The 24,860-nt window shown below is 36.7% G+C and overlaps 1 protein-coding gene across 1 annotated transcript; it reads right to left on the bottom strand.

Annotated features, from left to right (window-relative positions):
- Positions 1-1,719: 1,719 nt before the first annotated feature.
- Positions 1,720-24,263, bottom strand: slc6a19b (solute carrier family 6 member 19b). Its single transcript, XM_056234436.1, has 12 exons — positions 23,983-24,263; positions 19,631-19,771; positions 12,114-12,251; positions 11,849-12,030; positions 10,288-10,398; positions 10,065-10,177; positions 9,742-9,870; positions 5,919-6,075; positions 4,683-4,887; positions 2,893-3,052; positions 2,483-2,645; positions 1,720-2,370 (listed from the first exon to the last, which is right to left on the bottom strand). Exons 1-12 carry the CDS (start codon positions 24,179-24,181, stop codon positions 2,119-2,121), a joined length of 1,950 nt encoding a protein of 649 aa, XP_056090411.1. The 5' UTR covers positions 24,182-24,263; the 3' UTR covers positions 1,720-2,118.
- Positions 24,264-24,860: the final 597 nt, after the last annotated feature.

The raw sequence follows: 24,860 nt of genomic DNA, 5'->3' as shown, positions 1-24,860 counted from the left end.
TCATGCCCATCAGTACTGTTTAACAACAATGTTTATATACAATTGACATCTGAACAATATGCCGCATCTTGAACCCTTCAGATGACATATAATGCACATATAATGAATGCTCTTCATCTCACCTCTACACTTCAGATAACAAAAGTCCAAACCCTATTCATACTTTATCAAATTATTCATTGTTTTCACAAATGGTGCTGTGTTTATTTTGGTCTGCGAATTTGTCATTTTATTATTGTTACTATTTTTCAATGTGTGTTTGTGTATACCACCGCCCAATCTTAGCCCAAAGAAGAACCTAATTCTAGCATATTCTCAACATATTAATAACATCACTAGATCCCACACGCTTAGAAAAAAAGGTTCCATGGGGATCTATATAGAACCAAGGGTTTTAAAGAACCCTTTATGCCAAAAAAGGGTTCCATACAAGGGGAAACGTCTTAAATTATTGCATAATACTTTCATAATTAATGGGTTATTAAAAAATGTTTCTAGTAATAAAGCATGTAAGAGCTTGTGTCAAAATTTCTCTGTCCACAGACTTTTATTTTGATATTATTTTGCCTGTGTTCAGTTCCAGTGTGTTTAGTTCCTGTTTATTTGGTTGTCATAGTTATTTATGTTTTCAATGTTTAATTGATTAGAGCTCACCTGTTGTATATTATGTTCATCATCCTGTATTTAAGCCCTTCAGTTTCTTCTGTTATTGTCTTGTGTTAATGTTATGCATCTTTGTTTAGTTACTAGTGCTTATTACATTTCATTTCATCGATCATCTTTGTCAGGCCTAATTTTTCTGGATCATCTTGTCAAGCCAGTGCAATGCAGCATGTAAGGCATGATGAATTTTTAATTAAATTTTTTAATTTTTAATTACAATTTAAAATGAATTAAAGCAAAAATAATTAAATCTAAATCCATAAAATGATCCCATGATGGAAGAGGCTTATATGAAGCACCTGACAGAACCTTTAAGAGCATGCAGATGTTTCATAAGAAATAACTGCTCTTTATTTTGTTCAGGCTGCTACACTCCACAAAAACTTACTATGTAATTTAGAAAAACTCACACATATATTCTAAGCAATGGTACTTGTCATCATATAAAATCATATATGTATATTCATATAATAAAGTGGTATGGTGGGATATTTTGATTTTATATAGTACTCTGTATTCATCTATAGCTTTGATGTTAATGCTTTCCTGCCTTTTTTATGTTGTTAATGTTGAATCTGAAAACAGATAAAAAAATAAAAAAAATCCTCTTTTTTGGCTGGTGGTAATTTTTTTCCAGGAAGCAATCTGTTATCAAATGTTTTTGCAATTCAACTGGTTAAAGATCACGTATTGATATACGAGAAGAATTCCTCAATGCTTTAAATGCAGAAGATGTGATACCTGCTATTGGAAGGGCTCTTACTGCAACCTCGGGTGCTTCAATGCTGTCTCAGAGCCTGATGTTTCCAGGTTTTCATTTAATATAAATGGAAAGGAATGTACAGCACTGTCCAAATGGCTGATTCTGATTATTACAACAAATGATTTTTTTATGAGCAAATTATTCAATGAGGCAGTAGGTGTATTTATTACTACAGTATATATAAATATTTATTTATTAGCAAGAAACATGGGAAAAATCCTCTCAAAATCATAGCAGAACATCTGTATTGGGGAAAAAATTGGTCAAATATAAAAAAATACTGTTTCTCTATAGTCAAAATTCTAATTAAATGGCATTTTTAATTATACAAAATCAATATAATAGTAATAAGTGCCTGCCATATGCCACTACCAAATATGGCACAGCATTGTATTATCATTATTTTTTTATATTTTGCAATAGTGAAATGTATGTAAAATTACATGTATTTTATATTAATGTGCAAATCAATCTCTTCAATGTGATCTTCATTTTATCAGCAGCTGGTAAACCTGGTTGTTTTATGTAAATTTGGAAACAGAATACAAAAACTGGAACCACTAATGACACTGAAAAATAGACAAATAATTTGAAGGGAAAAAAATGATGGCAATATTCCAGCAGTTCCCGAAAAGGCAGTTATTTAACCTCTGAATGTGTTCCTATAAAACTATAGAACTTTAAATTTAATCTCATCTGTAGATCTTTTGGTCCGATTTCTGTGAATTCTGTGACTTGAGCTCTTCATCCTGCATATGGACCTTGTAAGATACCGAATTAAGTTCTTGAACCGAGGCACTGGGCTGTTTTTTGCAGCAGTGGTTTCGTATGGCTCTGAAAACAGCAGTGCCAGGTACAGACAGACTTGGGATCCCAGCCAGGAAAAAGATTATTACATAGATCCAAGATGGATATGGCTTCTTCTCTAGGGTTGGGAAATTTTCCTATAAATGAGAACAATATTATTTAATCAATTCCAAAAGTAGTGCTTTGCATATTACAGTTTTTGTAATGAGAATCAGCTTATATTAAATGATTGATAAGCTTGTAGATCACCGATTTAGGGTCCCAGGCACTGTAGAAGATTTCCTTGGTGACAACGGTGGAAAAGTAGAAGATGAAAATGGCTAACATGATGAGGGGACTAATGTATCTCCATGTGGCTTGCCAGAAGATATTAGGCTTGTGTCCAATCATAAATATCAGGTCTTCATTGAACCTGTTCATTAACAGGAGACACAATCATTTATGGCTGATTTCAGTGAGCTTTATCTGAACAATAAAGTCATAAACTCATTGTCTAGTCACTGTGAAAACATCCGTGAATTGCTGATACATGATCAAACTGTTCTGCTGTAAAACAATGTGTCTTCTTTAACTTGTCTATGTCCTATAATTAGTTCCCATCATGTGTTCGAGAAGTGTTAAAAAGCATTTAACAGCAAAAGTACTAGGCTCTGACCTACCTGTCTATCCCATAGACGTAAACGACTCCAATCATCTCAGAAAAAGCAATGATGAGGAGGGGAATCGAGCCAGCGAAGCTGTCGAACAGGGCTAGCCAGTAGTTCCCTGAGCCCTGCACAAATATAAGCCCAACCAGGCAGCAGACCAAGCACGTCACCCCTGTCGTCAACAATAAAAGGAAGAATTTAAGCTACTTCGGAAACAATATCCTCACTTGGATGGAGGTGTGTAAAATCTGCAATGCATTCTTCACTTAAATTGTCATTGATGGTTCCATAAAGAACCTTTAAAGGTGCTCTATGTAACTTTTCTACTAAAATGAATCTTTTTTTTATTGCCTGTGTGTGAAGGGGTTGTAATCACACATTAAAATGATCCACTTGTCGAGTTTTGCTATTACCTCTGAAGGCCAGTATTCCTATTTCTATGTGAAGTCTCCGGGTCGGATTTACCGCGAAATCCAACGGATGTGACGTGCATGCGCGCTCCCGAGCCTCTCTCCTTATATACAGTCTATTGTAGATGGTCAGGGAGTTACGTCCGGTTAAAGGCGCACGTTTTTCGGCTTATATCTCAGTCAATCTTTGATCAATATTCCCAAGACTCTAATCGTTCGTAGTGCTGGACGGGGCCTTTCGAACGAGCCCACCCCCGAGGTCCAACTCGCCCGGCTCCCCGAGTTATAGCCGTTCGAAATCGGGGGTCCCAGCGAACGGCGATCCGGTAGGGGGCATCCCCGAGGCCCGCCACTCTAGCGTTCGGGCAAGGGTTCCCCTGGGACCTCCTCCCCCGAATTTGAGCTCTCTGGGTCTTTGCGTTTCAGAGATACGAGCGATTTTCTTCTGAGATCGTGACGTCACCGGCGTCCGCAATTTTGCAGCGCGCCCGATGGTTTTCTGCTAATATCTCCGCGAAAACACCACCAAAAACTATGGAACTTATATGGTTCTTTTCAGCTCGACTAGATGGTCCCAACGAGCTCGGTGCTCGCCGAATTCGTCAAGTATTCGCCGAGATATTTGCGTAATAGACGGTATTGTCTATGAGTTCGAGCACGAGCGCTCTTGTAAAATTTGGTTGCAATCTGAAACATCACCACTAGAGGCCGCTAAAAGTTACGTAGAGCACCTTTAAAGGGTTAATTCACCCAAAAATGTCTGTCATTAAATACTCACCTCTCATGTCGTTCGAAACCCATAAGGCTTTCGTTAATCTTCGGAGAACAAATGAAGATCATTTTGATGAAATCTGAGAGCTTTTTGCCCCTCCATTGATAGTATGCGCAACTACCACTTAAAGACATCATTAAAGTAATCCGTGTGACTCCAGCAGTTTAACCTCAATTTTATGAAGCGACATAAGTGATTTGTTTGCTAAAAAAAAACATTATTTAGCACTTTATTTACAAAATATGAATCTCCAACAGGTGTCGCTTCATAAAATTGAGGTTAAACCCTCGGAGTCACATCGTTTACTGTAATGATGTCTTACTTTTCTAGGGCTCCAAAGCGGTAGTTGTGTAGGCTGCCAATGGAAGGACAGAAAACCATTTAACATTTATGGAATCTTTCCATTGAACAAAATGTTCTTTATAGTGTAAAAGGGTTCTTTAGATGATCAAAATGTCCTTCACACTAAGAAAAAAAGTCTTTTAAGAACTGACCACTAAAAGATTCTTTGGGGAACCAAAAATGGTCCCTATGGAAGTGCTGAAGGAAAAAAAAAAACATTTTGAAACTTTTATTTTTAAAATAAAAGAGTGTTTATAATCACAGAGTCTTCTGTATACCTGAAATGGCCTCTTTGGGCCAGCTTTTAGGAAAGACCTTCAGGTCCTGCAGGGGAACCAGAACACCCTCAATGTTGCCAAACATGGAGGACAGGCCGAGGCAGAAGAGCATGATGAAGAACAGGACGGACCAGAGAGGAGAAAGTGGCATCTTAGTGATGGCCTCGGTGAACACAATGAAGGCCAGACCTGTTCCTTCCACACCCTGTGAAAGTGTGAAAACTACTGGTTTATTTCAATCCCACAATTACTGTATTACATCTTTGGATGAATAATTCAATTCAAAACACAATTCCATGTGACCAATCAGAGCAGAGCATTCTCTTGGAAAGGAGGGGTTTAGAGAGAATTCTTTATGAAACCGTTTTAGACACTGTTAAAAAGAGGTGATGCTGCAACGTATTGCAAGTAAATTAAAGTGTTTTTTTTCTAAAACCTTTTAAAATAGCATAAAAGGTGCACTTTAAATGATATGCCTAAACTAAAAGTAAAGGAATGCTGTACATTTAGTTCTCATAAAATTGATCATATTGATACTCATGTTGGATAGAGAGGAAAGACCCTCACATAAAGATCCTGGTGGTTTTATTTCAATAATTCATTCTAATGTCAAAGTTTAAGTCGCGGAAGATTTTTTGTTCCGTATTGTGATGTACATCCATGTGAAATGGATTATCAAAAAAGAAAAAGATATATAAGGTCTATCTATCGGTTGTTGATTGGATGGAGGCAGATCTGAATGCAGGCTTGCAGTCGATTCTAAGAAAGAGACGGGGTTTAAGAGGAGTAAATAATTGGAAAAGTTCAGCATATGTCACCAGAGAGAAATCTGACATTTCTCTGAAAGATCAAGTTATGCATTTAAATAAAAAAATTGCGAAGTAAAAAAACACTGTTGAGATCTGTTGAGAACACAATGAGATCAATAACATGCATTTAGAAAATAGATTTGAAATGTAACATTTATTATAAGAGATTTTCATGTTTTTTAATGCAAATTAACATTAGAAGTTTGTATAATAATGATAATTATTTTAAAATATTGTTAATAAATTAACAGAAAATATTTTAATGTTAATAATAATGCTTTTAAGATATATTGGCAAATTAGCAAAATTACACATTTTATACACATTTCATTTATTAGAGGTATATTGTATCTCTATTAGTGATATTTGTCTTGGAAGTCCTTGATATTGTAATTTTGGATGGGCATCCCCCATCCCTATACTGTACCTCACTGAGGAAGCTGTTTAGATCACAGGTCTTCAGGGCGAGGTTGCCGATGATGTCAGAGCTTGTAGTATTGAGGCTCTGGAGAACCTCTTGATAGTTGCTCTCATTGACGTTTCCTTCTGGCAGGTCAAACGTGTTCAGAAGAGTCAAGATGTTCCTGCATTACAGGGGCAAGATGAGTGGTACATATTCTAGTTAAAAATTTTAAAAAGGTTTACAATTTTAACAAAAGTTAATACATTAGGTGATGTAACAACACCTTGGTGTTAGTTAATTAACTAATTATTTATGTTAAAAATAAGATATTACTACATGTACACTCACCTAAAGGATTATTAGGAACACCATACTAATACTGTGTTTGACCCCCTTTCGCCTTCAGAACTGCCTTAATTCTACGTGGCATTGATTCAACAAGGTGCTGAAAGCATTCTTTAGAAATGTTGGCCCATATTGATAGGATAGCATCTTGCAGTTGATGGAGATTTGTGGGATGCACATCCAGGGCACGAAGCTCCCGTTCCACCACATCCCAAAGCTGCTCTATTGGGTTGAGATCTGGTGACTGTGGGGGCCATTTTAGTACAGTGAACTCATTGTCATGTTCAAGAAACCAATTTGAAATTATTCGAGCTTTGTGACATGGTGCATTATCCTGCTGGAAGTAGCCATCAGAGGATGGGTACGTGGTGGCCATAAAGGGATGGACATGGTCAGAAACAATGCTCAGGTAGGCCGTGGCATTTAAACGATGCCCAATTGGCACTAAGGGGCCTTAAGTGTGCCAAGAAAACATCCCCCACACCATTACACCACCACCACCAGCCTGCACAGTGGTAACAAGGCATGATGGATCCATGTTCTCATTCTGTTTACGCCAAATTCTGACTCTAACATCTGAATGTCTCAACAGAAATCGAGACTCATCAGACCAGGCAACATTTTTCCAGTCTTCAACTGTCCATTTTTGGTGAGCTCTTGCAAATTGTAGCCTCTTTTTCCTATTTGTAGTGGAGATGAGTAGTACCCATGAGTACCACTCAGATGAGTGGTAGATGAGTTTGGAGATCAGGAGATTGTCTTGACCAGGACCACACCCCTAAATGCATTGAAGCAACTGCCATGTGATTGGTTGATTAGATAATTGCATTAATGAGAAATTGAACAGGTGTTCCTAATAATCCTTTAGGTGAGTGTATAAATAACATAAACTAAGCTTAAGCCAAACTAGCTTAAACTAAGCCGAAGAAGTATACTTTAAAAGGCTTGTGCAGTCGCACTCTCGACTGTGCGCGAGGCGGAGCGGAAAATGAAGTATATCCGGGTCTTAATGCTGTAAAAGTGGTTTTCATATTTAGTTTATATTAGGGTCATTACTACAGTTTGGTGGATTTTATGTCCCCATTAAACAATACTGCATATTTTAATTTGCATATCAAATTTCAAGCCACAGTTTTCCATGCATATAAATATCCCATTACCAAAAAAAATAAATCATTATGATTAGTACCTAAGAATAATTTAGCCATTTTGAGTATTAGTATATACATTTACTTATTCTCTTTGACATAAAATACAATTTGTTGTGATTTTTTTTAAAATGTGTAAAACCACTAAATAAGTTTGTCTACTTACTAGCCCTTTAAAATCTTAAGAATATGCTCTAAAAAACCACATGACCAGCTGGAAGTGACATCATATCTTTGGAGGGAAAGCAACTACAGGGCTGTGTTCGAAATCACCCCCTATACACTCATTCACTATTCCCACTAATATAGTTGAATTAAAGGAGTGAATGAAAACGATTGAGTGAATTCCAGACACTGAGTGCTCCGGAAGGGCTGCCGCTTTTGCATAGTTTGTGCTTGCTGTAATCATTTGAAACGTAGCAAACTGACAGCTCCAGTAGTAATGAAAAGATTTATCTTGAACTCTGTCATGGAAACTAGCATGTATAAACCGAAATTAAACAGATTAATAATCAATTAAAAAGGAATTTACACCTGGATGATTTTACGCTGTAGCCACATTGGACCAGCGGTTTTGGAAATGGATGGATGGATGATTCAGCTGCGGGTGCCATATTCTGGTGAGACGCGGGAATTCATTCGACACGAGCCTCACAGTGCATTATAGGTATTTTCTGGCCATTGAGTGTACATCAGTTATACACTCCTTATTGCGGTGCATTGTGGAATTGAATGAGTGCACTCGATAACGGCCACTATGGTTTTGGACACCACTACAAATCTGTCCCCTCAAATAGTGCCCTATTTAAGGGTATAGGGTGCGATTTCGGACACAGCCCAACAAAGTAAGGGTGCATCTCAATCAGCTCCTTAGCTCCCAAGCTTGTGAATCAGTGTATCGTGTACACGAGTCCGGGCACATGGTAAGGACCCTGGCTCACTCACTTCACATTGGGACAGTACAACGTCACGTCTGTATTAATCAACATTTCCTGTAAGGGAGCATAGTGAGCATTGATGCTCCCTGGTTTTTGCAGTGAATTGTGGGATTTTTCAGAGAGCAAACGTCCTGAAAAGATTTTGCGATTGAGACAGCCCTTACAAAGGCTGACTCCCTGATCAGTGCCCTGGCTACTGAACTGGGGAGCTGATTGAGACGCACCCAAGTATTTGGAGATGTATAAACCGTAACATTTTCAGTACAACACCTTTTTTAACTAAAACCAGATATTTTTTATGCGTTTTAGCCATTCATTTACATCGTACCGGCATTTTGGGGGCATGAAAACACAAACTTTTAAAAATGTAAACTACAATCACGAACATTTTTGCGTATTACGTGTTCAGTCTATAGGCATGTGCGAGTACTTTCCTCCTGAAATTGTGCCGCTTTATAGTCCAGGGTCACTTGTAGTAATATAAACCAACCTCATCGTCCGTCCGGACAAAAAAAATTGCTCTATCATGCTATGTGCACAGACTTGTAGTGTTTCTTTACAAAGTGATATCGCCAACTACTGGCCTGGCAATGCATAATACAGCGGTTTTAGTTATTTTCGTGAATCCGTGTGAACGTGGATCATTTTGACAACTTTGTCGTCTGTACGCTAAACTTTTCAAACACACAAAATACCTTTCCATTTTTAATACATTGTTGGCATCTAAACGTATCCTAAAGCCATAAACTCTGTCTTTTCCTAATTTTTTAGAAGACTTATAGTAGCATAAAGAAATAACATGTCCACCCTGTTGTGCCAATTTATACTGGACATGAAAATGTTTCTTTATTTTAAAAAAATTATAATTGTATATATCTATTATAATTCTTCCAAAATGTTAATCTTCTGCTAGGAGGTTTTAGGCTTCATTAGCATAAAACATCCACCCTGTTATACATATTGCATTGTAAAAATGTCATGTAACAGGATGGACAAATTTCCTATACCACATGTGAAATATTTGGTCAGGATGATTAGGTTATTTAGGTTATTGAGCTTGAGTCTTAAACTTGACCAGTGTATTTTCAGACAGACAGACATTGTCTCCCTCTGATAAGATAATTGAATTTTAAAAATAGTTTTCAACAAACCTGCTCAGTCCAATATCCACCAAACTGTATGAATGTCCCATTAGTTAGTTCATATTCACGTGTTAGTTTATTGCATTAACTATAATAACATTGTAAAAACCTCAGTGCCAAGAGATACCAACATAATCTTTGGATAAGATTCATGGTAACAACAAAAGAGTCACTCAAATGAGTGTTTTTTTCAATATCTGTGGAATTTTCATCTATCACCTTTTCCCCAAACAGAAGGTCAGATGATAATGTTATGACAATAATAAGCACTTACCCATTTATACAGTCATCAAATCGCTCAGTAGCTCTGAAACCAATGATGGTGTAGATGACAGTGGCTGCGTAGATCGAGGTAAAGGCATTAATGATGGAGATGATAACCGCATCTTGCTCACAGTTATTGCTGATGGAAAGAGAGAGAATAATTAATAGATTGTTAATCATTGAAGTGTTTGCACAGAGAGTTGGGTGTAAGAATAAATTCATTGTAAGAATAACAATCAATAGCTTTATTCTATAATACAACAATCAAAGAGATATTTGCATTTAGTCTCAACAGCCTCAACACACAGAAAAACACTAAAACAATGAACTTACTGCACAGAGTTATAGCTGGAGAAGGAGATGAGACCTCCAAAAGCTAGAGAAAATGAATAAAACACTTGTGCACCTGCATCCAACCATGTGGTGGGGTTTGCTAACTCATTTATCTGCACACAAGCACACAGGTTTGTTATTTATGATAGTACTGAATGTGGTTAAACTTTTTATTTGTTATAAAAATTCATCTCTTTTGAATGTGTTTGACTTTGGCACTCACGTCTGGAGTGAAGAGGAACTTAATGCCGTCAACGGATCCTTTCAGAGTCAGTCCTCTGATCAGGAAGATCGTAAGGACTAAGTACGGTAACGTAGACGTCACATAAACAGCCTTGGAGGAAAGGAGAGGAAATAAAATCTGATGATAAATACTTTGGGAACAGTGAGTTCAAACTTTACATTACGGTTCTTGATTTAGAGATAAACACTTTGGACATTCTGGAATTATAAGCCTTTTTATTGCAAAACCATCTGCTTAATTGTTCACAAGAGCTGTAAAGCTGTAAAACTGTTCTGTTTTGAAATTTTTTACAAGCATGTGTCCTTCCTTACGATACATTGTAGTGATCTTTATTCTTTATTTCAACATTCATTTATAGCATTCTCATCATGAAATAAAAAGGAATAACCTTTGCCAACTGTATTGATTACTGTTTCACTGGTAGACCTGTCTTACATGAGCACAAATGATTATAGATTTGCACAGGGGTGCCCAAACTTTTTTCAGTCAAATGCCTTAGACGTAAAATATTTACCCTTAGAGTTAATAGTTCAATAATTTAACATCATTTTTAGTAAGTGTTTTATTTTAATTATATTATATTATATTTTAACTCTAATTATAGCAATGAAGATATAAAAAATAGTACTGCTGTTAATTACAATTGTGATATATATATATATATATTTTTTTTTTTTTTGGATAATTATAGGCCTGATATTTGTCAAGTTTATGTTTAGTTTAATCGTTTCTTTCGTTTTTGTTTCTTGTGTTTCATTACAGTTTAATTCTTGATTTAACCTTATTAGATTAGTTACTCATTTGAGTTACTGTTTCTAGTTTAGTTGCCTTTGTCCATCCCCTGCATATATAGACTTACATTTAATTGGTTCCCTGTTGTTTATTGTCTTGGTTTGATTATTATAACTTTATTATATGTTATATGGTTATTATATAACTTGGTTTGGTTATTCTCCTACGAATCTCCTTGTTCATTAAAAACTCTTTGTATTTATTACATGAGTCATGCATGTTGAAAAGCAACACTATAGAACTTGACAATATTTAGTTACAATACTAATGTCTTAAATTCTTCACATTCAAACCTTCAAATCGTAGAGCTTTTATTTTGGCGGAATACTGGTGACATGCGGTAAATTTCTATCCACAGAAATTGTGTGAATGTGTAAAAAAGTGAACCTATGAAAAACACATTATGAATGTGTTTATTACAAGTGCTATTATATTTAAAAGTGATATTTTGTTCATTATTTAGTGACTGTTGTTCATTATTGGCTGGACTAAATTCCAGGTGTGAGAGGAGCTCAATCTTTGAGCTTTTATTTTGTCAGAACTTTTGTGGGAAATTGTGGGAATGGGTAAATAAAGTGAACCTAGTACACATTTACACGACGACGGTGTATTAAAAACAGAAAAGTTTTTCCTTTGTGTTTTTGGCTTCTTTTTTTTTACAATTTTGGATGTGCCATCATTCTGCAGAAATTCAGTGGAAACCTCATTCAGATTGTAAAATACAGTGCTGGTATTTGAGCAGCTCTACCTTTCCAGTGGTTTCGATCCCACGGATACAGCAGACATACAGCACTCCCCAGGCTGAGATCAGACAGAGGATCATCCACCATTGCAGATTCCCTGTCTCATCTATGGCAGCAGAAGTGTTAAGAGTCTTACGATACCAGAAATAATCCACAGGTGAGCTCTTCTCACACTCGGAAATTAGTCCTGCCAACAAAGAACAGACATTGAAGCTTGAACTAAATATCCATTCTAGCACTTTTAGTTCCTCCTCCGGATGTTCTCATTACCTGTCCGGTTGGCGTTTATGGGACAGTAGCTCCAAGGCAGAGGGTCCTGGAAGGAATTGAAGAAGTACCACATGACCCAGGCTATGATGGTGTTATAGTACAGACTGACCAGAAAGGACACACACATAGACGCAATACCTGTGAAACAGAACATGTTAGCTTGTACAGGAAGTAACATGCAGTTGTATATAGTATTTGAGTAAATGTAATGTACTGGCCACAAATATTTTTTACCGGCCATGAAACTGTTTTGGCAAAAACAGGCAGTTATGATATTCAGTGTAATCGATGGCAGAGTAATCGGTTGATTATTTTGATGATTAATTGAGTAATCTGATTATTTTTGTGGTAATAAAAATAGACCTATTGATTGTTACACTTTAAAGCTCAAACCCTTGTTTCATTTTTTACCAAATACATTTGATTCAAATGTTTACTTAATCTTTAATATTTGGCCACTTCTTTATGATAGAAATGCTACAGCTACTGTGATTTCTTGAACAAGAATGTGTGGACATCAAAACATGCAAACTCAAAGCAAGAGTTTAAAGTTAAACTTTTATTTTGAAATCGTAAAGAAAAAGTTTGCGTTTGGCGTAGGTTTATAAATGATTTACCTTACAAATCTGATGAAATGGCACACATTGCGTTCCCAGATGAACGTTATAAGCAACCCACACTCACAGCATGCAGAGATGGAGTTTGAGACGAGCTCCACGCATGTGATAACTGTGTGGAGCAGCATGTCGTTACTGTGAACGGAGCCGCTCTGGGACGCATATAAGTAGCACATGATTACACATGATGTAAATAAAGCCCATAGGTCTATATGCCTTTGTGATTTCACAATATTACTATGCTACTGTATGCTATGTTTTTTAAATGCTTTTAATACATAGTGCAGCTTTAGAAATTAATATTAATTTGATCAACATTCTCGTCCGTGGAATGCGCCACTTCCTGTATTTTGCCGGTTACTGGACAAGGGTAAATTGCAATCGAGGATTTAAAAATAATAATAATCGAGTATTTAAATTTAATCGTGACAGCCCTGAACAGTGCTTTTCAGGTTTGTCAGGTGATTTACAAAAATGTAATAAAGTAGGCAAATGTAAATTAACACTGCATAGCCTTCAGTGTATAAATTAAACATCCTTATTAATTGATCCTTATTAAAGTTACAAAAGTTATTCATTCAAGAGCATTGAGTGCTTTTTTTCTTTGATTAACATTAATATAGGCAGCAGCTGGAATATTAGGCCCTGTCCACACGGACACGGGTCAGACCCGGCGCCATGGGGGGCATTGGGGGGCCTGGCCCGCCCTGTGAGTCACTAGTGCCCGCCCTGGACGAGCCTGTCTCCCTTCATCAACTCTACGTCACGTCCCACATCTCGATCATCGCGATCTCACAAAGCTCTTTTATTATCAATGAAGCTGACTGCACAATGAATCTTTCATAATGTCAACACTTTGTTTGGTATAATCAGAGGATTTGCCAGCATGCAGAATTCATCACTGAACAAAAACTCCAAAGTTTTGAGCGGTGAGTGGATTTTATCTGAAACGCATCTGATTGGCCATTGCGTTTTAGAAATCAACACATATGTCTGTGATTGGCTACATGGCACAACGCTGCAAAAACACGTTATAAATAGAAACTCTACCTAATTGCGACTGTAAATCGTTATTTTGTTTAGCTGTTCTTATTGCTTTTGTGCAATAGATGCAGATAACAATTTATTTGTTTTTGGATGTTTTATTTAGATAGGGAGTCCCACGAATCGTTTGATTCTCCCGTAACCCATTACCGCCCGCGCCCGCACTCGGCCATCAAATCTAAATGTTAGCAGTCCCGACTCCCGGGGGAGTCCACCAACCACCAGTCCTTGCTTGTTTGCACTTTTATTTATATTTTTATCAATAGGCTACTGTAAAAGATATTGACGAATGAACAATGAATTCATAAATAAATATAACGTGTCAGGGCTTGACATTGTGACAAGTGAAATCAGTAGGCCTATTCACATCAGAGTTCAATCAGCTTTGACATATTTAAATCTGCATATTTGTGATATTTTTACTTTTATAAAGGACATTTCCCCTAATTTTATTAAATATATGATTATATATCTTAATGATTCCTCTTTCATTTTATATTCTTTATTTGATCAATAAATTAAATTAGAATAAGACACTACAGGACTGTTACCAATCTAATTAAATCATTTACACTAAATAATATACATTAAATAATGTTATGAGATTGTTTTAAATCTTTTTTTAAAATAAACAAACAAATAAGAAAAGTTGAAAAGAATTACACTTTTAAACATGAAACTAAACCGCCAGTAGATGGCGGTGATAAGCGGTGTTATTAAGCGAGTCATAGAGTCATTTGTTCAAACGATTCGTTCAAACAGCTCATTCATCAAGAAAAAAGTAGTCGTTCATGAATGAGTCATTGAATCTTTGACTCAACCGATTCGTTTAAAACACTGAATCATTTAGTAACGAAAACACGGTTGACTGTCTGAGATGCGTTCTGTTTCTGCTGGGATCTTTGTTTTGGATTGGAATTATTTTCACTGCTAAAATATAACAAAAAGTCAATATTGCATCTAAAATGTAAGTGACTTAATATGAATTACTTATTGAACTGTCGAAATCAGTGTTACATTTTCAATCGTGATGATATTCAGCACTTGGTCGTGTGGTGTTGCTTCATGTTATAAATAACGTTATAAAAACTAACTTGCACATTAAAAAAAAATTAACCGCAGTGTGCTGCTAACTGAGTTTCTTTGTGTGAGCTGCAGTTAGGCCTATTTGTTTCATCGAGAGGCTGCGCGAGCCTAAACAGCACAAATTGTTAGCGTCAGTACATTATCTAGGCTACTATCGATCATTATCATTTGTATCATACATATTCAATTCATTAACGATCCTTTAATATTAAGCAATTAGGAAATTAGGTTTATCTCATTTGTGCCCCCCTGAAAAAAATGTATGCCCGTCCGTGAATTTGTGTCTGGCGCCGGGTCTGACACGGGTATTTTTATAACCGTGACTTTTTTTACGCGGTTCGGCCGTTCGTCCACACGAAAACGCACTGAAACCGAACATTTTTGAAAACCCCTGTCAGGGTGAGGATTTTCAGAAACGCCGGTTACAGTGTTGTCGTGTAGACAGTGAAACCGGGGTTTTTGCCTTGCGACGTCAGAGTGTGCGCCGTTATCAGCTGTGTTTGACACAAGGGGGTAATCCATCGACCGGAAGTTGAAGCCGGACGGGTGCCGCCATGTTGTAGCAGAACTTCACTTGCGTTAGCATTTCCATTGACTCCCATTCATTTTTGCGTCACTTTGACAGCGAATAACTTTACATCTGAGGCGTTTAAAGACTCCATTTGTCCATTATTTATTTCTAAAGAAACACGACAATGTATAAAGGGCTCCATTACCTTCTATGTTACACTATGGCCCCGTAGAAACAGATTTAGTAAAAATAGGCTAACGATTGCGTCATAACCACTCGACTCTCTGTCGCGCTGTACAGAAGTTACCGTACAGACAGCAGGAGAAGCTCGCAGGCAATCGGGGGGACGTCCCGTCAAGGGAGAAGCCCATAGATAATGAGTCCATAAAAGCAACGGAATTCTTACTCCTGCTCACTCACGCCAAAGAACTCTTTGCTCAAGTTCCCCGTCTCTGCAAGATTAACGTTGGCAGTTTTCACGCACAGCTACTAGAAGATTAACGTCTGTCAGACAGGTTGCTCACGTCATCAAGCTTAGTTTGAGTCGGTCTGAGTCTGCGCGTCAGGAACGGAAGTTCTCAAAAATCGCTAAAAGTGGGCTTCAACTGTCTCAACTGAGTTCCAATGAGATCGCTCTGTCCATTTCTTTTACTGTCTATGGTTTGACATCAGATTTGCGCTTCTGATTGGCCAACGTGGCTTTAGGGTTAAGGTTTATATCGCCGCCTGCTGGCGTGGCATGCTCTTGACCGCGCTTGATTGCGTGTTTTTACGTTTTCATGTAGACGGAGACCGAGCATGTGTGGACGGGATTTTTTTAAAAAACGCTGTAGGAAAAACTCCGGTTATAAAAATACCCGTGTCCGTGTGGACATGGCCTTAGAATGCTGTCACTTCAAGAGCGAGCGCACGGATGTAATATACTGATAGGCCTACTGGTACACATGCGTTTACTTTCTCAATTTTAAGACATATGTTTACTAAGATACTCGCTATTTTTGATATAATTTTGTGTAAATTTGTCTGCTCAAGTGCAAGAAGACTTGAAAGAGAGCACTGTTTAGTATTCGCGCAGTGTCTGAGATGAGGCGATTCCAAGGGCGTAGGTTTAGGGGGGGACGCTAGGTACTAGTCCCAATCAATATTTTGAGGTGACAAATTTGTCCCCACCAATATTTAGCAAGCTCCTTTGAACTGCTATTTTGATATTTGCGCTGCATTTGGATCTTTGCGCTGCTATTTGGATCGATTCCAACGGCCAGGACGACTACAGAACAAGATACGCCGTAATTTGATTGGCGGCGGGGTATCTGATAGGCAGGCTACACGCGCGGGCCGGGACTACTTTTTGTGCTTGCACTCACTGGCAGCGAGCGGGTGGTGTATGCGTGTGCGTGTGTGTGTGTGTGTGTGTGTGCGCGCGTGACGACGCCGACGGTAAGTTACCAGGGCTGTCTCTCTGCCTGCCATATACAAAGGCCAGAGTAAAACATTTTAATATTCCGTTTTTTTTGCCCTTTTTGTACTTTGTAGATCAGCTATGTCACCCAAGAAGAAGAAAGGGGACATACGAAGCTTTTTTATTAAGCAGAGTGTAAGTAGGCAAAAATAACTAGCCACACAAATAACTAGCAGTAGTAGTGACTGACCAGGCTTTCAAATGCAGATTCTACTGGAAAATAGTATTAACTGGTGATCCTGGTTACCCAGGATATTGTTACAGTTAAACCTAGCTTCTGCAATCTTTCACGGTTAGGAGCATTAATTAGGGGTGTGCAGCACGGATAGACTCATAGAAGTCGCACTATCATGATAGACGTTAGCAAGTCACTGAATGTTAATTAGCCTACCTTAACTTAGAATCTTGCAGTCATAAACAGTGGATCATCTGAGACATTTTTCGTTTCTACATTCTGTTTATGTAATGTATTTGTAGTGTAGCCTACTTGCTAGACACATGTGCTGGAAAAACATGTTGGCAATGTTAAAAAGGCAAAAGTTAACACTGTTGGTTATTCAAATATAATGAATCATTATTTGATTGATAATATCCAAATAACAATATCTGGTAGGAGGGTTAAACTTGCTAGCCATAGGATAGACAACAGAATTAATTAACCATTTTGTATGCAGGAAAGACAGCATCAAACCACAACAGATTTACATTTATTCATTTAGCAGACACTTTTTATCCAAAGCGACTTACAATTGAGAACAATAGAAGCAGTAAACCTAGGACAATATGCAAGCTTTATGACCCTTCCCAGTTTAATCTAATGCACTTTTTTTTTTTTAGAATAGAATAGAATATATCAATAGAATTTGATATAGAATAGAAGGGTCAGGATACAATATAATGAGATGAAGTAGATTCACTTCTGTATTGTGATATTCTGTATTGCCAGCAGTCTGAAATGACGAAGGAAATCGCCATTAAAGCACTGTTACTTATCTTACAACAAAATAATTCCCGCCGGCGGGGGGGGGGGGGGGGGGGTGTCCCCACCAAAGCTGAGACCAAACCTACGCCCATGGGCGATTCGGATGTTTGCGCGTAACGGAATGTGCTCCCTTTCGGGTCTTCTTGCACTTGAATATTTAAATTGTCAAGGCATAACTTTCGTAACGATGCAGCGCCAGCCCGTCAACTGACCCGAGTGTTGTTCACGTTCAAGCAATTTTAGAATTCATAAAAGTGTTACCGACCGACTGGCGAGTGACACCTTGTCATATACTCGCCAAACAACAATTTTTATTCGCATTTGGCACTTGCCGAGAGTTGATTTTAGGCCCTGTACGTTTGTAATGATTAATGGAATTACTCATTACATTTTGCATGGCTCCTAACTTTTTCTGCAGCAGTTCATTTCACGAGTTCACACTTACAAATAAGTCAGATAAAATAATATGCGTATTTGGCGTGCTGTCCGATGAGAGGGCTTCGGGCTCGGTATTTTGGCCCGAACCCAGAGTACTCCCACCGTATTCCTGGCTGTGGAAGGAGCAAGCCAAGAGTGAGGAATTGGGGTGGTGGAGGGATGCTGAAAAACTGTCGAGGAATGTTGGTGAATTTGATGTGATTGATTATTTGAACGTGCTCCTCCCGAACTTTGTTTAAAGGCACACTGTGGAACTTTTCAACCTTTATATTATATTACCAAAACCCATTGAGATGGTACATCGACTTACAATAGTTTGAATGACACGTCTGCCGAAGCCTGAAGGTGTCTGTATCGCTTTTACTAGCACTATGTAACTTCGGGTTTCGGGTAGGAACCCGAGCACAAAAAGAACTACAAAATTCGACCGCTTTACGGCATACGTCACTTCCCCCACCACCCCAACTTCCTCAAATTCTAACGTGAGAGCTCAACTCGCGTTTGATTGCCGGCGTCTGTATGTTGTCGTCATGGCTGAATCAACAGCTACTCGGAAGAAAGCGAAGAAAGCAAAGATTTTGTCAGAGGAGACCAAAAAAAGAAAAAGAGAGAGTTTAAAATAAACATCGGCATAAAAGTGTATATATAATGTAATATTTACTGCAAATTCGTGTAACAAACTGATATAAGTCACAACATACTGCCGTATACAAATGTAAATGTAAATGTTTTTTTTTCCTTTCAGCTCATATACTGTATGTTTGTATTTGTGTAAAAGGAAAAACAAACTGAAGACTACAAATAACGGAAATATGTAGTGAGTTATATCAGTTTTGTTACACGATTTCCCGACTACTCGATTTCATCTCCAACCCATTGCAAAGAGATCCTGAAGACGTTAATTGTTTGCTTCAGGTGTGTTTGATTAGGGTTGGAGATGAACTATGCAGAACAGACGATCGGCAGGAGCAGGATTGGGCAACCCTTGTCAATGCGACTTACCTGATCAGACATTGTTTTCTGCGTTTGCTACTTTTATTTAATTTGTTTTCTTTATAGGATTTATATTATTAATCTTATATTTATATTATTATTTTGGTCAGTAGTGAATCGATTAACTTTCTCCAACATACAAATCAAATGCCGTCTGCACACACATAAAGACACGGGAGGTTGACTTTTGCGACAATGCTGCGGCGCTTGTGGCCACTAGGGGCACTAGACGTGAAAATTACAGGTCGAGCGCACCCTAGTGGCCAAAAATTCCACAGTGTGCCTTTAAGTATGGTTTTCAGGCACTCTTCTTTACACCTCTGGTAACATGTCTGTCTGTCTGTCTATCTATATTATATTTAATATAATATTTCATATTTTGCTCACCAACTCCAAGCATGTAGGGGTTAATAGTTCTCCACACCCCAACACTGCCTTTCCTTAGCCGCTGACCGATTGCAAACTCCAGATGAAGAAGAGGGATTCCCTCAAAAACCAGCAGGATTAAGAAGGGAATCATAAAGGCCCCTGAAAGAAAAGGTCTTTTATTTTCATTCAGCATGTCATTGAGTGGTTTTGTGGTTTCTGTAACCACTGTGTTTTTTCCTTTATTTAATAGGAAATATTAAATATTAAAATACTTAGTGAAACGGATTGTCGAACAAGATACAATTTAGGGCGGGACTTTTTCAGCATTTGATTAGATTGTTGATCTTGGATGGTTGTGGTTTGCTATTGCTGTGATGTGATGTCATGTGAGTGACAGGTTATGCTGTTATGCTGTGATGTGATGTCATGTGAGTGACAGGTTGTCCCCCCTTGCGCTAGTAAACGTCATCAGAGAAGAGATGTTGTTGAAAAAGGGAGGGGAAGTTATTTTGATTAAAGATTTCAAGGGCACATGAATAAAATACATACATATACATGTGTGTGCATGAATAAATCATTTATAATAAATATTGCAATATTCCAAAAAAAAAAAAAGATTTGATTTCATGGTGACTATAATGTGCAATTTTAATTAAGATTGCCTTATAGATGTATAAAATCATAGGCTGTGTGAAATATATTACTCATTCTGTTGTACATTTCCATTAAGGCTTTTTTGATACTTAAAGGAGCAAAGTCATTTCCAGAACTGTCAGCCATTTTTACTGTAGTTGAGTTAATGGTTGTCTGCAACGCTGTGACCCTTAGAGGCTTTCTCACTTGAAGTGATCTTACCATGCTGTCTAGTTAACCTTGAGCTGAGGTCTGTTAAAAAATTACATACATTTATTGCACTTGCAGGAAACCTGTGAAAACTAATTTACCACTTTAAGAGCCTAAGTTTTGATAGCATCTCATAAAAGAAAATCCATTACACAAATTTATACCAGAGTAATCGTAGTTCATAGCCATCTCAAAGAACATAGCTACATATTCACTAAAATTAATGTACTACTGTAAAGTCATAAAAGAATAATGCAGGATCCCCTTCAAACAGCATAAAAAGCGTTCAGAATCTTAATTTGTTTAATTCTGGTGCAATAACAATAACTTGTTATAACTACGGTATTTTAGAAGCTCTGGTAATCATTGCAAACGTTTATTAATGTTTGTATTTAGGGGTGAATTCAGGTAAATTGCACTGTTAACTTTTTTCTTGTACTTTTACAGTACAGTACTGGCAGCAAGGTTGCCAGCAAGTTACTGTATTTCGATTTTACAGTAACTGTACTGTAATTCACTTTACAGTACAAAAGATCAGTACTGTAAACTACAAAACAATATTGTACAGTATTTTTACTGTATTTTGTCATTTGAGCTGCTTGTGCTGTAATTAATTATACGGTATTGTACTGTAATATCTATATTGATACATTACTGCTAAATATTATAATTTTCAAAATAATTACTAATAATGATAATATTATATTATAATTATATAATATGTAGTAATTACAGTATATAAATCCATAGGTAATAATATTATAATGGAACTTCAGAATGCAAAACAAAAGACAATCCAAACAATGTTCTTGTCAAAAATATGTTTTATTCATCAATTAAATGATTAAAACCATTTTATTTAAAATCATTGCATGTTCAGTTTACAGGTATAACCAGCTTTTAAAGGGATAGTTCACCCAAACATTTAAATTGTCATTATTTCCACTCCCTCAGGTTGTTCAAAACCTGTATGAATTCCTTTCTTCTGTTGAACACAAAAGATAATATTTTGAAGAATTATTATTTTTAATATATTTTAGTTAAATATGTGAATATATGTCTATGTCAATATATTTACTAACAACATATATGTTCATATGTTTTAACTTTTGCAAATGGTTTCATTTGAAATATATTTTCAGAATTGAATACAGTTATTTAATAGTGTGTGTGCAGTGTTAGACACTGAGTTCTATCTATTGTTTAAGTGTACTTCACTGTTGGAGTGTCACTGTTATACTTGCATCATAAATATTGTGCATATTTTCAATATTTAAATGACTTCAGGAAAGATGTCAATAAAACAACAATAAATCTAATAATTGCACGTGTTAGCTACGTGCCACCTAATATGGCCTAATAGTCCTAGGAAAGCAACTATGTGTCATTTTACATTGCAGTAATTTAAATGTATGTACAGTATGTATTATAGCTGTGTGTCATAATACAGTAGTGAAATATGGTATGCCTACTGTTGTGTATAGGGGAAAAAGTAGAGGAATTACTATGATCAAAATACATTTTCGACCCTTCTTTAGCAAGCTAAACATTTTATGACCATATATTTTGTTATATATTTTACATTACGTTATAAATGTAAATATATTGCACACTTAACATCATATATTTTTGTTATATTTGAGAATATATTTCAAAATGATAAATATAAGTGAACAACAGTGCAAATATATTTCAATGTATTTGGAATATATGCCACATATATTTTTGACACTATAAATATATTTCAATATTTTTCTTTTGTGTATGGGTCTACAGCGACATTTGGGACACTTTTTCCATTGGATGACTGGAAAAAAATGTGTTAATCCAATTTAATTAATATTAATTATGTTATTTCAACTATGGAGAGAGGAAAACAACACCACACACCTTTCTTACTTTCACAGTTTGTTTAATTGGACAAACTGAAAGTATGAGATAATGAGATGAGATTTGTTCACAAATCAAAAGTTAGCAAATGTTATCAAATGTTAACATTAGTTAATGCACTGTGAAATAATGTGTATTTTTATTAACTAACATAAAAAAATGCTCATTGTCAATTCATGTCAGTTATACATTAACTAATGTTATCAAATGAGACCTTATTATAAAGTATACTGTTTTTCTTAACCTCAACTAATTAAAATAATATATTGTGTAAAAATGTTCTGTAAAAACACATTTTAAATATTTTGAATATTATTTTGAAATGTAAGACTATTTTTTCTGCTAAGGCTAATTTTATAGTTTGCAATTTATGTATCCTAAATAAATAAATATTAATTTAAAAATACTTTTAAAAACTGGCTATTTATCTTTGTTTACTTCACATATCAAATATCATAGGTATTTCATCTCTGGCGTGCTCTTCATTAACACTGTTCTGGTAAATACGTACACAAAAACAGTTGGTTGTGGTGAGGAAACATAATTTGTGTAAAAGTTGTAATTTTCACAACAAATTTTGAAGTGGTTTATGCTTATCTAGTCTTTTGGAATTTTCATTTTTTCTATGATGGGTTTTCATATAGTTTAAGACTGAAAGTCTGGGTTTGGGACAAGGGTAAAACAATAATATTTGCATAAAAGCCATTTGAAAAGTTGGCAACAAAAGCATGGCAAATGGTTCGCAGGGCATTTTTAATGTGAGGTTCATATTACAAAAATAACAAAATTGAAATTGCTAGTTTTAATGGGTATAGAAGTTAGGTATGCCTTTTTTATATGTATTTTCAACTGATGGTTTTACAGTTGTGGTAATATACAGTTTCAGTTGGAAAACGCAAATAGATGTTGAACAAAGTCCAAGTTGATTTCGTATTCCTTCTACTATACCTCCTCAAAAATACTATAATAATATTTATTATTATTTTGAATGTGCTACTACTATTGAATTTGTTATTCTATTATTTTGAGATGGCAATAATTCATTTTTTTAGATTTGCAAAGGGGGAATATAAAAATCATAGTGCTTTTGAACAGACAATTAAAAAATGTAAAAACAAATGGTTGTTTCTTCTACTAGTAAAGCAAAACATACTTTTCTTACTCTCACTAATTGCATCATAGGATAATTATACTTTCTTTTCATTGTTTTTCTTAACTCAACCAATTAAATTAAATTTAACCCATTATCCCACAACGGTGAATGGGTGTGAGAGCTGGACTCAAGGCAGGGAAATTGTTCAATTCGAAATGTGGTGCTTAACAAATACCATGCAGCTGGAAAACAACATAGAAGTACTGGATCACATAAAACCAAAGATGTCACAAGAAGCTAAACTCACTGCGACTGACTTACTGTAGCCAGGTTATGCTTGCAAACTCGCTAATTCCCAGTAATGTTGGAAATGGTCATTGGAATCAGAAGAAGGGGACTGAACTCACTGGAACTCACTGGCTCAACGCCATCAAAACAGATGTGAACATTAAGCATGGAGATAGCATGAAGAATGATAGCCCATAAGGTCACTGAGAATGGGAAATGTTTAGAGCACCCCACATAAATGCAAGTAAGCACTCACCTCCTCCATGACTCTGACACAAGTAGGGAAAGCGCCAGACGTTGCCCAAACCCACACAGAAGCCCACGCAGGTCAGCATATACTGGGTTTTGTTGTCCCACTTGGGTCTGTCTCCAGCCTCCTCCACCTCCAGCCGTTCCAGCTCATCATGGCTCAAGATCCGGTTTTCCAGGCCTGGGTTAGGCAACTTCAGCTTCATGATCTCCTCGGCTCTCTGCAGGTTAGCAGTCGGTATCTGTGGCTGAATCTCTGATGGTGTGGACTGCAGGGAGCTGTGCAGAGATAAGGCCTTTCTGAGTGGATGGAGTGAGCATACTATATGTAGTGAACTTTGGCATCATCCCATAAGGCCAGTGAGTCACGGTGCCTTGAAAATGGGGAAAATGTCCTGTCAGCTGAATACTATGGAAAAAGGGCTGTGACAGACTCTGCGCATGGCAATAATTAATGTCTTATCAAAGATTGGGAATCCGATGACCTGCACATCCACTCATGCACACGTCACTTCATACCCATTCTTGTGGTTAATAACTAAAGATAAGGATCTTTGTGACACAGAGATAAGTCAGTACCCTTCAGTGTCAAAGATCCTTAACAGTCCAAACATCACACAAAGAAATAGTCACATTACAGATAATATATTTATTCAGCATACATAGTATCTAGTTTTCAATGAGTCATTAAAAGCAGTTCACTTTAAATCAACTTGATAAAGGATGATGTTTTTGTTATTTTTTCCTGTGATTCACATGAGAAAACCATAGTGCTGGGATTGCAATGTGTTTATCAGCAACCTTCAATTCACAATACACATAGTCGGGTATATAGAACATAGGGATAACTTCTTTGCCAAAACAAACAATCCTCTCATTTTACTA

Source organism: Rhinichthys klamathensis, unplaced genomic scaffold (genome assembly GCF_029890125.1).
Source record: "Rhinichthys klamathensis goyatoka isolate OS25496 unplaced genomic scaffold, OSU_Roscu_1.1 h1tg000395l_1, whole genome shotgun sequence".
Taxonomy (NCBI): Eukaryota; Metazoa; Chordata; class Actinopteri; order Cypriniformes; family Leuciscidae; genus Rhinichthys; species Rhinichthys klamathensis.
The sequence above is the reverse complement of the archived record's forward strand: the minus strand, read 5'-3'. Positions and strand labels throughout refer to the sequence as shown.

Coding starts and splice junctions, on each gene's coding strand:
- slc6a19b (XM_056234436.1), bottom strand. CDS start 24,181: ATGAAGCTGAAGTTGCCTAACCCAGGCCTGGAAAACCGGATCTTGAGC. Junction 10,399..11,848: donor GGATCGAAACCACTGGAAAG/GTAGAGCTGCTC, acceptor CTTTCCTCCAAG/GCTGTTTATGTGACGTCTAC. Junction 6,076..9,741: donor TTTGATGACTGTATAAATGG/GTAAGTGCTTAT, acceptor CCTGTAATGCAG/GAACATCTTGACTCTTCTGA.